Raw genomic sequence first — 14894 nt, 5'->3', positions numbered from 1 at the left:
ACAGAAGTCTAGACCCAGACCTGGATGAAAGCTCAAAGGCTCTTATTTTTCATGTAAAGAAAATTAAAGACCAGGTTTCAAGTAAATGACTTGCCCACAAAAATATGTCACAAAAATATCAGTGAAAGAGATGGGATATGAACCCTATTACTCTAATTCCAGTGTTCTTTCCACTGTGGTGTCTCCCTACAGTCAAAGTCTATATTAAGATAATAGGCTTCATAACCCTGGAGTCAGAGAAAAAGTCACAGCTCACTTTTACAGTGTATGTGAGTGTATTTGTTTAATTTACAAAGCATTTTCCTAACAAGATAGACTTTTGTCGAAGCAGAGGGTGCAAGTTGTGTTAACCCTATTTTATAGATGAAAAAAACTGAGGCTTAGAAAAGATAATGAATTGCCCCAGGGTGACAAAGCAAATATGGCAAACTCATTAATGAAACCCAAGTCTTCTGACTCCTAGTCTCTCTGTCTCTTTTTCTGCCTCTGTTTCTCTTTGCCTCTGTCTCTCTCTCTGTCTTTCTCTGCGTCTCCTCTCTTTCCCTTTCTTTGTGTCTCTCTGTCTCTCTCTGTCTCTCTGTCTCCTCTCTTTCCCTTTCTTTGTGTCTCTCTGTCTCTCTCTGTCTCTCTGTCTCCTCTCTTTCTCTTTCTTTGTCTCTGTCTCTCTGTCTTTTTGTCTCTCTGCTTCTCTGTCTCTCTCTCTGTCTCTCTCTCTGTCTCATTCTCTCTGTCTCTTTCTCTCATAGGCACTTTGATTTAATTGGTGTTAAGTCCCCATAAGGAGCTTTCTCTTCCAATGTAAGCCAGCGCCTTCTCTGCAATTTACAGTCTTAGAGAATTACTGAGAGATTTAAGTCACCTGCCTGGGTCACTCAATCACTATTCTAACAGAGACAGAACTGGAATCCAGGTCTTCTTTCTTTCAAGGCCACCTCTCTCTTCACTGAGCTTTGCTGCCTTCCTACCTACAATCTACTGTCTATATTCAGAATTAATCTGTCACTCATCAAGGGATTTGGGCCAAATAATTTTGCCTTTCTCAGCTTTGGTCTTCTCTCATATGAGCCATAGCCTTACATGCAATGGGACTGACCCTCATAAGGAAATCATGGAGAACAAAAACATAAACAGAAATAATAACTGTAATAACGATTGTTATTCCTCGCTTTGCCATTGAGTCAGAACCTTATTAATTGGCAAAAGATGACATATTCACTGGAATTGTACATGGGATGACAGAAAGAATGTTGGCTTTGGAATCAAAAGTCCTGGGCTTGGACCTTCCACCAAAGTGGCCCTGGGCAAAAGACTCCAGCTCCCCAGGACTTAGTTTCTTCACCTATTAAATGAGAGGGTGGAACTAGCTGACTTCTCATGCCCTTCTAGTTCTAAAATGATGATCTCACTTTCACTAGTTGCTTTCAGATCCAGGGAGATTAGCAAATAAGCAAAGACATCACCCCTAAGAGCAGAGGGGCAACAGCTGCAATCAGAACACAACTCTTCTAAGCACAGAGCTCTATTTCTCCTTAGCTTAGGGGAGGTTTGTGTCTGACCTTTTAGAGTCTGAACAGAGGGTCACACTATAGTTACAGTTTTTGTCATTTTTCCAATATTCCTCCATCAAACTGGAAAAGAAATAAATCTGTGTGTGTGTGTGTGTGACTTGAAGGGGGAGAAAGCCTTTGAACTGGGTAAACTGTAGAAGAATTTGAAACAGCTCTCCTAGCTGCAGGAAGAAAAATCAGTCAAGCAATGGTGAAATTTTTTTGGCCTCAAAAGCCTCACCCTTTGAAAATTGGGGAATTTGTAATTATGCAAGCAAGAACTAGAGAGTGGAGGGAGGATACACATGGATAATTCTCTCCAGATTTCAAGTAAATCAGCCAAGAGAGCACAACATCCAGCCAACTGAAACCACAGTACGCTGGGACTCACTTCATTACTGAATTTTTTCTACTGAATTCACATGCTGACTGTAGATGAAAAATGCAAAATTGGTGGCTCATTACTTTGGCCAAGTCCAAGCAGAGTCAGTTTTATCTGAGGATTGTCCTTGATCTCAGTAGAGTCCTTTTTAAAATTTGGATGGACCAGAAGAGAATGGTTTACAAAGTTTCTTGATCTGGATCATCATTTCAGGCTCTTCCTGACAGTAACTCAACTTATTTACTGAGTGGTAGCAAGGCATAGTGCCTAAAGAGCTGGTTCCAGAGGCAAAATAACTTGAATTCAAGTCAGGTCTCTGATCCCTGATGGCTGTGTGGCCTCAGACAAGTTAATCATTCTTTGTCCCCAGCAATTCTCTTAGATTATAAAAAGCAGCAAAGTAAAGGTTGATCTGTATCGGAAGAACAAGGGACCCATGCCAATGAACTCTCATGTTTGGATCAAGAACAAAAAAGTGGAAAGGGGAATTACTACACCTGGGAGTCCTGAATTTGCAATTCCACCTCAAAAACTAATTAATTATGTGACTATGGACAAATGACTTAGCCCTGAGAATCTCAGGGTTTTCATTTATAAAGATTCATAATAATGTTTTTTTACTTCCTTCACAGAATAATGGCTGAGAACAGTGTGCTTTCTTTCTATTCATATATATGTATAATTGTGTTAAATATTTCCCAATTATATTTCTAAAAATTATGAACTTTTATTAAAGTGTTGAGTTCCAAATTCTCTCCTTCCCTTCACCTCTTCCCCACCCCTTGAGAAGGTAAACAAAATGTCATTTATACCTGGGTTCAAATCTGGCTTCCGAAACTTCCTAGCTGTGTGATCCTGGGCAAGTCACTTAACCCCAATTGCCTAGCCCTTATCACTTTTCTGCCTTGGAACTGATACTTGTATCAATTCTATGAAAGAAGGTAAGGGTTTTTCATAAATAATAAAATAAAAATTATGTATGCAAAATATATTTCTATATGAGTCATGTTGCAAAAGAAAACAAACAAAAATGAGAAAAATAAAGTGAAGACAGGATTCTTCAATCTGCCCTCATTGTTCATGAGTTCTCTCCCTGGAGGCAGATAGCCATTTTTCATCATGGGTCCTCTGGATTGTCCTGGATCATTGTCTCTATTAGGATAGCCAAGTCCTTCACAGCTAACAGGCAGTACAATATTGCTGTTATCGTGTACATAATTTTTTTTAAGCATTTTTTCCCCAACAGTGTGGCACAGTAGAAAGAAGCTCTGAAATCCAAGGTTTGCTGTTGTTGTTGTTCACTTGTTTCAAACATGCCTTACTTTTTACAATCATTTGTGGGGTTTTCTTGGCAAAGATACTGGAGTGCTTTGTCATTTCCTTCTCCAGTTCATTTTACAGATGAGGAAACTAAAATAAAGAGGCCAGTGACGTCACAAAGCTACTAAGTATCTAATATCTGGGGCTAGATTCAAACTCAGGAACATGAGTCTTCTTGACTCCAAGCCCAACAGTCTATCCACTGTGGTATCTAGATCCCCTAAAATCAGAAGACCTGGGTTCAAATCTCCTTTCTCACATTTACTCCCTGTATAAGCCACAGCAAATCACTTAATCTCCCAAGATCTCAGTTTATTCATCCGGAAAATGAAAGTTGGATTAAATAACCTCTAAGGTTCCTTTTAGCTCTAAATCTATGAAACTATGTCCCAGAAGTCCTGAGAAGAACATACTACTATGTATATTAATATATTTTCTAAAAGCAAAATTAGAGGATATGGGTTCAAATTCTAATATTAAGTTTTACTACTTATATGATCTTGAGTAAATCCCTTTATTTGTCTGCATTTCAGTTTCTTCTTCTGTAAAATGAAGACTTTGAACAAAGTAACCTCTAAAGTTCTTTCCCATTCAAAAATCTGTGATATTATCATTTGAAGTTTCTACATATATATATACAATATTATATATTATATTATATTATATATTATGTATTACATAAATAAAACTTCTAATTTGTATATATACATTTCAAATATATACATATACTACTATAAATACAAATTATGTGCATATATGCACTGAGATCAGCCCAAAGGCTCTGAGGACCTTCATTTTGATCAGCAATCTAACACCTCTTCTTCATACCTTGTTATTTCAAGAGTCTGGGATTTCTTTAGTGTGGCTATTACCTCATTAAAGTAGATTGCAACCTTTCCATCTTTTTTGCATAAAGGTGAACGAGCTGATGTACCCTACTGATCATCCCAATCTTCCAGATACTAGGCTTTTTTGATAGATGAGAATGAATTGCATTCTTCTTAGGAGGTGAGGTTCTCTAGGAGTTTTTTTTTATCTTAAATATGAAAATGTTTTTAAGTAAGCCTAGAAAGTTGAGTGTAGTCAGAGCAAAGAAGGATTGCTTTGAATTATATCCTTACTCATAATATCCTACTATGAATGTGATTTGCACAATTAAGCTAGAAGAGTTAAATAATTGTGGCTATAATTATTGTTGCCCAGAGACAATATTTTTTTTTAATGGAAGAATCACTGACACTCCCTGATCCTGGACAGGAAAAGTCTTTTTGTGTGGGGTGAAATTAGCTGATACACAATGTTCAAGGAGAGATGCCAAAACAAATTTTAGGAGAATAAAACATTAATTTCTGGGCCATCAATGTCACACGAAAGGCTTGAAAATTTCTTTGATGTCATCGCTAAACTAACATAGGGAATTAAGAAAATATTTCTATAGCCAAAATGAAAGTGTGGAATGGTCTCAACATCCTGGAAAAGTAGAGTAAGAAATACTAAGCAAAAGTCAAAATTCTAGAAACTCTACTTACTAACCTGGTAAAAAAAAAATTTAAGATGGTTGAGGCAGTGGTTCAAGCATTCTAGAAAACAATTTATAGTTATGCTAATAAAGTGATTAAAATGTCTGCATCTTTTGACTTAGAGATTCCACTACTAACCACTATGGGGAGATCAAAGATAAAAAGAAATATTTATAGAAATATTTATAGCAGTTTATTTGAAGTAATAAAGATCTGAAAGGGAAAAGTAAATGTCCATTAATTAGAGCATAACTAAACAAACTCTGGTACATAGGATGATGGATTTAGCTTGGGAAAAGACTCCAGAAGACATCTAAACCAAACTCCTCATGGGAATAGATGAAGGAATGAATGAAGCAATAAAATATATACCGCATTAAGTATTTGCTAAGAGCTGGAATTAAAAATAAGCAAGCAAGCAGTCTTTCCTCTCAGTGAACTTTCATTCTAAATATGAGGACATAATATAGATGGTAGGTAAATTAGGGCTATAAAAGAGTAAGAGACATGAGGAGGTAGCACAGAATGGAGTGGGAGGCAAAGCAAAATGGTGGGCTGGCTGGCAGTCCCATTTCCAATGGTAGGAAAAGGAAGGCTGTAGAAAAGATAAAATGGCCTGTACTCTCATTTTTAAAGGAGTAAATTAAAGACATAAATAATGAAATAATGACTATGAGGAATACAATTAAGCTTGAGAAGTTTCATATGAACTGATGAAAATAAGCAAATCAAGGGAAACAATAAATGCAATAACTATAAGAATGTAAATGGAAAGAACAAGAGCAAAAAAAAGGGGGGGTTTTCAGAATATAATAGAATTCAGTCATTCCATTTGTGTCAGACTCTCCTTTTGGGTTTTCCTAGGAAAAATACTAAAGTGATTTGAAATTTCCTTCTCCAGCTCATTTAATAGATGAGGAAACTGAAGCAAACAGGTTTAGGTGACTTGGCCAGGATTACACAGCTAGTGTCTAAAGCCAGATTTTGAACCCAGAAAGATATGTCTTACTGACTTCAGGCCCAGCACTCTATCCACTGCACCATTATGTAATTATAATGATCAAGTTTGGCCCCAAAGAAAAGATGAGAAAAAATAATCTTCTCTCTTTGAAGAGTTAGAGAGCCATTCCACACAATGATGTGTGGGTCAATTTTACTGAGCTGCTTCCTCCCCTACCCATTCTTTTTTATAATTTAAATGTATTTATTTATTTTTAAATTTGAAATACCCAGGTAACTCCTGCCTCCATCCCCTCCCCCTATTAGAAAAGAGGCAACATTTGATGAAAAGATATAAGAATATATAAAGCTATGTCTTGTTTATTTATATTTATCGGTTCTTTCTCTGGAGGTGGACATATGTATGCATACATATACAAGTCATTCTTCAAACAATATTTCTGTTGCTGTCTATAAAGTTCTCTTAGTTCTGTCCATTTTACTCTTCATAACTTCATGTAGGTCTTTCCATTTTTTTAATTAACCTGTTCATCATTCCTTATGGTATAGTAGTGTTCCTCCACAATCATATGCCATCACTTGTTTAGCTATTCTCCAATTGATGGGCTTCTCTTCAGTTTCCAATTCTTTGCCACCACAAAGAGAGCTGCTATAAATATTTTAGAACATTTATGTTCTTTTCCTTTTTCCCTGATCATGTTAGGAAATAACCCAATAAGTGGTATTTCTGGGTCAAAAGGTATACATAGTTTTATAACTGTGGGCATAATTCTAGAGTGTTCTCCAAAATGATTGGATCAGTTCACAGTTCCACCAACTGTGTAATAGTGCAACCATTTTTCCATATCTCTTTCAACATTTATTATTTTGCCTTTTTATCATTTTAGCCAATTTAGTAGGTATGAGATCTGAGGGGTTTTTTTATATTTGCTCTAATCAATAATGATTTAGAGCATTTTTTCATATATTTTTATACACTTTGATTTCTTTATCCAAAAATTCTCTGTTCCTATCTTTTAACCATTTATCAATTGGAGAATGGCTTATATTCTTATAAATTTGACAGATTTTCTCTATATTTTAGAAATAAAAAAATTCCCAACTCACTGCTTTCTTTCTAATCTTTTCTACATTCATTTTATTTGTACAAAACTTTTTTTGATTGAATGTATTCAAAATCATCCATTTGATATCTTCCAATGATTTCCATCTCTTGTTTACTTATAAATTCTTCTCCTAACCATAAATCTAATAGGTAACAAATTCCTTGTTCTAATTCACTTATATCTCTGGAGGGCAGCTCTCTAGGGAGGATCAGAAGAAGAATACATTCAGAAATTAATTCAATTCAAAAGCAAAAGATATCAGTACAAATTTTAAAAGAAAAGAAAGTCAATATACCAAAACTATTTTAGGGTCTTGGTGAAAGATAAGAGACAAATGTTTATCATAGATCAAATCAGATTATGAAAAGTCAAAATATAACAATCTATAAGACATATAGATTTGTTTTTTTCTTTTAAATGGATTTTTATTTAATTAATCATAGCATCAGTATATAGTTGAAAAATAATGTAAATGCTTAAAACATCATTTATTTAATCCCCAGAATATATTTTGGTATATTTTTCATACTTTGTCATATCCTATATTTTGTTGTCAATAAAGATAAAAATCATAAAGTTTGGGGCTCCTAAGAATTCTCAGACTCATCTGGCAATGACCTTCTAAAGCCTTCAACCTAGAGAATGAGAACCTTTGGGGTAGAGATAAAATCCTGAACTTGGAGACACATCACCCAAGTTCCAACTTAGAACTTAAGCCAACATTTTCTAGCTGAGTGATCCTAGACAAGTCACTAAAATCTCTTTGAGTCTCAATTTACTTGCCAGTAAAATGTGGATAAAATCATATACCTGTCTTTTAATAAGGTTGATGGAAGGAAAACCATTTGTAAATTGTAAAGGGCTATGTGAGTGAGTTATGATTATTATGATTATAATATTGTAATTTCATTACATGCTACTTTAATGGTAATTTTCTTTCTTCTTTTTTATTTTTTTAAATTTTTATTTGGTCATTACCAAACATTATTCATTGGAAACAAAGATCATTTTCTTTTCTTCCCTCCCCCCCTCCCACCACCTCTCCCATAGCCCATGCACAATTCCACTGGTTATCACATGTGTTCTTGATTCAAACCCATTTCCATGTTGTTGGTATTTTCATTAGAGTCTCTCCTCAGTCATATCCCCTCCACCCCTGTAGTCAAGAAGTTGCTTTTCATCAGTGTTTTTACTCCCACAGTTTATCTTCTGCTTGTGGATAGTGTTTTTTTAGATCCCTCAGATTGTTCAGGGACATTGCATTGACACTAATGGAGAAGTCCATTACCTTCGATTGTACCACAATGTATCAGTCTCTGTGTACAATGTTTTCCTGGTTCTGATCCTTCCCCTCTGCATCAATTCCTGGAGGTTGTTCCAGTCTCCATGGAATTCCTCCACCTTATTATTCCTTTGAGCACAATAGTATTCCATCACCAACATATACCACAATTTGTTCAGCCATTCCCCAATTGAAGGGCATCCCCTCATTTTCCAATTTTTGGCCACCACAAAGAGTGCAGCTATGAATGTTCTTGTACAAGTCTTTTTCCTTATTATCTCTTTGGGGTGCAAGCCCAGTAGTGCTATGGCTGGATCAAAGGGCAGACAGTCTTTTATCGCCCTTTGGGCATAGTTCCAAATTGCCCTCCAGAATGGTTGGATTAATTCACTACTTCACCAGCAATGAATTAATGTCCCTACTTTGCCACATCCCCTCCAGCATTCATTACTTTCCATAGCTGTCATGTAAGCCAATCTGCTAGGTGTGAGGTGATACCTCAGAGTTGTTTTGATTTGCATCTCTCTGATTATAAGAGATGTAGAACACTTTTTCATGTGCTTATTAATAGTTTTGATTTCTTTGGCTGAGAACTGTCTGTTCATGTCCCTTGCCCATTTATCAATTGGAGAATGGCTTGATTTTTTTGTATAATTGATTTAGCTCTTTGTAAATTTGAGTAATTAAACCTTTGTCAGAGGTTTTTATGAAGATTGCTCCCCAATTTGTTGCTTTCCTTCTGATTTTAGTTATATTGGTTTTGTTTGTACAAAAACTTTTTAATTTGATGTAGTCAAAATTATTTATTTTACATTTTGTGACTCTTTCTAACTCTTGCTTGGTTTTAAAATCTTTCCCTTCCCAAAGGTCTGACATGCATACTATTCTGTGTTCACCTAATTTATAGTTTCCTTCTTTATGTTCAAGTCATTCACCCATTCTGAATTTATCTTGGTGTGCGGTGTGAGGTGTTGATCCAAACCTAATCTCTCCCACACTGTCTTCCAATTTTCCCAGCAGTTTTTATCAAATAATTGATTTTTGTCCCAAAAGCTGGGGTCTTTGGGTTTGTCATAAACTGTCTTGCTGAGATCATTTACGCCAGCCAAGTCTATTCCACTGATCTTCCTTTCTGTCTCTTAGCCAGTACAAAATTGTTTTGATAACCACTGCTTTATAGTATAGTTTGAGATCTGGGACTGCAAGTCCTCCTTCCTTTGCATTTTTTTTCATGATTTCCCTGGATATCCTTTATCTTTTGTTCTTCCAAATGAACTTAGTTATGTTTTTTTCTAATTCAGTAAAGAAGTTTTTTGGTAGTTCAATGGGTATGGCACTAAATAAGTAAATTAATTTGGGTAGGATTGTCATTTTTATTATGTTAGCTCATCCCACCCATGAGCAATCAATGTTTTTCCAATTGTTTAGATCTAGTTTTAGCTGTGTGGAAAGTGTTTTGTAGTTGAGTTCATATAGTTCCCGTGTTTGTCTCGGCAGATAGATTCCTAAGTATTTTATATTGTCTAGGGTGATTTTGAATGGTATTTCGCTTTCTAATTCTTGCTGCTGAAATGGGTTAGAGATATATAGAAATGCTGATGACTTATGCAGGTTTATTTTGTATCCTGCAACTTTGCTAAAGTTGTCGATTATTTCGAGTAACTTTTTGGTTGATTCTCTAGGATTCCGTAAGTCAGATTGGTTTTTAGAATGACATTTTCTAATAGTGAATCTGCTTCTCAATTCCCAAATCTCTTCTATAGGAACTAGAGGAAGAACTCTTCTATTGTCCCATTAGTATATTAGCAAACAAAAATACCCTCTTCCCACACACTTCAAAAAAGTATTTTCAGAATATAATAGAATAAAAGAAGTGTCTTGTACATTCCACCCACAATCCTGATTTCCTCCAGGATCTGTCTCTGTATTGTTGTGTTGATCTAGTGGGTGTTATGTTTGATAGGGTTGTCTAGAGGAAGTAATTAGAATATTTGTAGAGAGACAGGTGTGAGAGGTCAAACTTATTGAAGTCTTGTGCATTACACAGCATTTGAATGCAAAACGGTCATAGAGTATAGAGTGCTCTATAAATACAGTGTCCCTTACTCATTCCTAGATTGATGCAATAATTGATTGATATTCACTATAGTTTAAACTCTCCTCTTTCTTATCCCCAACTGGCATGTAAGTACTAGAATTATAAATATTTTACTATTTCTGCCTAATAACAAGTCAGGGGCCATGCATGCAAAAGAGGTTACTGGAGCTCCATAAGTAACTCAATGGCACCAAGCTCATTGATAGTGTTTCAACCTCTGCTTCTCCTTCATTACAGCCAGATGCCTGTGGGATGTTGTTGCATTGTTGAAGGGTGTTTAGTGTATCTGATCTGCATCACTTGAGTTTCATCAGTCACACACATATACATACACACACGTGCAGCATTCATTGAATTCACTCAAGGGAATATCCTAGAATTAAATGGACTGACACTAATTTATTCTTCAGATGATCATCTATCTTTTGCATGTCTATGAGGAACATGTCTTGGATCTTGTAAGAGAAGCTATTTTTAAAAGTTAAGAGATTAATTTTTATCTGCCTTTTATGTGGTCAGTGAATCTAGTTCTGATATTCCACATAGAATTTTATGATGAAAAACCACTTGAGTTTCTAGAACCAAAATGAAAAGAGTTAATTTTTAATGGTAAAAATAGGATTTAATTACTCTTCTTTAGAAACTAGAATGTCTCTAGGTTCTGTAATAAAGGCCATAGTGTTGAAAGGGTGGCATTAGGCTTTCTTATTTCTTCCTTCTCATTCCCAATGTACAATAATGGGAAAGAGTGGCTAAAGGGCTTTACCTTTCACTCAACAATAGAATGGCTGCACCATCTCATCAAGGACTTCTTCCTAGATTATAGCTCTGGTCCTTGCCAACTATTCTATAAGGATAAATAGGAGAAAGACAGATATTTTAACCTACATTTCTTGGAGCAACCTTTAGACACAAGTCTTCTGTTGGACTTGCATCTTCATATAATCACAGGAATTGAGAGATCTAACCCAGAGGTCCTTGACTCTTTTTGTATCATGGATCACTTGGGAAGTCTGATGAAGCTTAAGTAAACTTTTTCTTGGAATGTTCTTTTTAAATACATTAAATAAAGGTTGTTTTATTATCATTATCTCATGTGTAGGATTACAGAGTAAATAAATTATACTGAAATAAAATTATCAAAATACGTAAAAAATAAAAACGCATCAACCCAGGGTAAGAATTCTTACTCTAATTTATCTCCTTCCTACTTCCAAATTTATGCTCAAGTCTACCTACATTCACAAAACTGCCAGAAAAGGTAATTCTACAACTTACATTCATAATCCACAATAACAGACCTGTCAGTAATATAGTATTTTGCTCTTGTCTAATCTAAATCCCTTCTACTGCCATGTGAGAGGTGTTCTCTCAGTTTTTTCCTTACTAGAAATGAAGATGGGCTCCCCAACATAAATTACAAAATATCTCCTAATAGATTGCAATTAAGTGTTACTTCTATCTTCCTCTATAGCAATATGAAAATCAATTCCTTTGTCCTTTTTTATGGAAGCTAGTTCCCATGTTATTATCTTGCAATAAAAAGAGTAGAAAGAGTCCTGGACTTCTGGTTTGAATCTAAGCTCTAATCCTTACTACTACTACTGTCTACTACTACTACTACTACTACTACTACTACTACTACTACTACTACTACTACTACTACTACTTACCACATTACTACTTACTACCCCTACTAATCCTTACTTGGGAGAGTTACCTAACCTTTCAGGGTATCAATTCTCATCTGTGAAACAAGGAAGCTGGCCTGAATGACATAAGTGGTTCTTTCCTACTACTTTCATTCTATGATTGTGCATCACTCTTGAATTGATTTCCTCAGTGTTGTTCATGTCCAGCTTCAATGGTGGGACTCCAAACCTGCTATCAGCCTGGGAATTGTGACCAGTCATTCTTCATTTTACAGAGGAAAATGCAAGAAGAAATAGGATTACATCACAATCACTGAAAGGGAAGAGAAAGAAGTAGGATATACAGCAAATATAATTCCTGAGGGAAACCAAATAGTCTCTCTCTCTCTCCCTTAGTAATTTTTTGGAAACAAAATGGAACATTATCTCTCTGGGATGGTTTTAGAGACAGACCCAGCCAGAAGATTTTTGGGTGGATTATCTATGTCTTTGATATCATGAGAGTCTACACTAATAAAAATACCCTTTCTCCCTAAAAAATAAAAGGTAATAAAATATGACAATCTATACTCCTAACACTCCTCCACAGAGCCTTCTCTCTGCTCCAAATTTTCCAAATGTTTTAAATGTATTCTAGATATATTCCAAATTTTTCAAATGCCAAGAAAATAGCAAAAAAAATATGAAAGAATCCCAGATATGGAAAAATTTCCCTAAATCTCAGACTTTATAGGTATTTACTTGGAATCAAGAAGATCTAGGTTCAAATTCCAACTCAGATATTTCCAAACTGTCTGATCCTGGAAAAGTCACTTAATATCACTCAACTTTCATTTCCTCATCGATAAATGGGGGAATTGGATTCAATGACCTCTGTTTTCTTTTAGCTCTAAATATGCAATCCTATATCATTAAAAAGAAACTAATCAGAGTTCAAATTTGTAAAGAGAGAACGAAGCAACCCATGTTACCATTGAAAAATATGGAGCTAAACAAATTATGAAAGAAAACTTTGGCAAAAGAACAAGATCTATTAGATCCCTATTAGATTATGTATTTTATAGAAAACATAAAAGCAATTTGAATACTATGTGAGCCAAACTTGACCTTTTAAATAACTTTTAAAAAATTGTGTGTATATGTGTTTCAGAGCTGTGGAACTGGATTTTTTCACTCTGTGTCTGGAGAATGTTTGCCCTGTGACTGTAATGGAAATTCAAACGAGTGTCTGGATGGTTCTGGATTCTGTGTGGTAAGTGACAGTTCCCTTAACTTTGTGTCTAGTTCAGCCAACCTCTTTATTTTGAAAATAGAAAATAGAACCCTAGTGGTGAGTGCTCAATGAACTTAGAACAGGAGTAATCAGAAGAAACCAAATCTTCTGGAGTGGGATCCCTCCCATGGAGCTGGGCATGTGAACCTTGGCACTTTGAGGAGGGGCATATGTACTGGCCCCTGGCTACAGGTCAGGCACAGAACCTCTAAGAGCCTCCAATTCAGAAATCCTACCCATGAGTACTGTATTCACTACAAGGGAGTTGAATTACAATCAGTATTTGGTGATTCCAAAGTGAGCCCAGTTGACTCTGGGAAGAGATAATAGTGAAACAGATTTGGGCAACTCTTCCCATTCATTACACATAACGGAAACCTCTTTCTTCATTCTTTTAGGCTGGAGCCCTTCCTTCTTCATGGAAAGAGAGTGACAAATAATGAGGTCACTGAAAGAGGCTCTAGTTTTGCATTGTTTAGTCTGGATGAGTTGAGTTTCTCTCCTCCCCCTACCTTCTTAAATAACCCTTACATTCAGGATGTCCTCTGCTGGGGTGTAGGCATAGGCAGCTGACAAAACCTACTCCCCCTTTCTAATGTTCCCATCTCCGGTTTCCTGTTATTTTAATACCAGAGATTTTTTTCCCCAAATTCATCCCCATGGAAATGCTTGAGTGAATGTACAACTCTGATAATTAGTATTTCATTCACTCAACCCCCAGGACAGCAGGGCTTAGCATCTCAGTCACTTTTCTTGGCAAAACAAGGAAGCCCAAAAGCTAGGGAGGTAGGGGAAGATATATTCTCCCACAGGAAAAAATAGCAACTGACCTCATAGACCAACTATTCCTTCGGCCAGGTGTCTAATGGTAGCAGTGAGAAACACGTCTGTCTTTCTGATAAAGGTATTAGCCTAAGCAGGGAGGAGGGCCCCGGATGTCAGAGAGAGCACTGGGGTGGAAATACATGTTCTACTAATCCCATTTAGTTAGCACCCTCTTTGTAGTTTATCATTTTAAAGCAAAGGTTCTTCATCTTTCTTGTGATGTGTTGAGACATAAAATAAAATACATAGGATTATAAAGGAAACCAAATATACTGAAATAAAATTTTAATTTTTTTCCCATCAAAGTTCAAAGATCTAAGGATCCCAGATCTTTGAGTTAAAGAGTTACCTAAATTGCTGAGAAATTAAGTGATTCACACAACCAGAAAGTATCAGAAGATTAGAACTCAGATCTTCCTGGCACCCAGGTAGCTCTCCATCCACTAAGCCAGCGTTGCCTCTCTTTAGCATAAGTGATGGAGTCTTTTCATCACTATTAAAGTACTGAGCTTTCTATATAGAGCTTCAAAAGGCAATTAGGAGCCTCCTCACTAATCACTAGACAGAAAAACAGAGGCAAAGCAGAAGAGACACACCTAGAAACATTTCACCTTCAAAAAAAGCAGAGAGTTTAAAAACTGGGGGCAGTAGGAGAGATGGCCCATGGCAACATTGGCCCCATTATGGAAGACTGTCCAATGAAGTGGACCCTGAGTAAGAGGGGTTGCAGTAAGCCCTTATCTACCTATTCCACAAGGAATCTTATTTGAACTACTGCTGGTGTTGAGAAGAGTAGAAAGAAAAGGATGATGCACCATGGCAGTGGGACCATGGGACCCGGCAAGGGAACCATGCAAAGCTGTGGAGGGATCAGGGCATTGCACTGAGCAGCTCCAGGACATTGGAAATAGGGCCAAGGGAGGGAGCAA

General features: G+C 36.2%; 1 protein-coding gene across 2 annotated transcripts in view; it reads left to right on the top strand.

Annotated features, from left to right (window-relative positions):
• Positions 1 to 14894, top strand: part of LAMA4 (laminin subunit alpha 4) — a 202355-nt gene that overhangs the window by 49258 nt on the left and 138203 nt on the right. For both annotated transcript variants that reach the window (XM_056818671.1, XM_007485204.2), the window contains exon 2: positions 13018 to 13119. In XM_056818671.1, the coding sequence (XP_056674649.1) occupies positions 13018 to 13119 (102 nt within the window). The remainder of the gene's footprint in view (positions 1 to 13017; positions 13120 to 14894) is intronic.

Source organism: Monodelphis domestica, chromosome 2 (genome assembly GCF_027887165.1).
Source record: "Monodelphis domestica isolate mMonDom1 chromosome 2, mMonDom1.pri, whole genome shotgun sequence".
Taxonomy (NCBI): domain Eukaryota; kingdom Metazoa; phylum Chordata; class Mammalia; order Didelphimorphia; family Didelphidae; genus Monodelphis; species Monodelphis domestica.
This window is presented reverse-complemented; position numbering and strand designations above follow the sequence as displayed.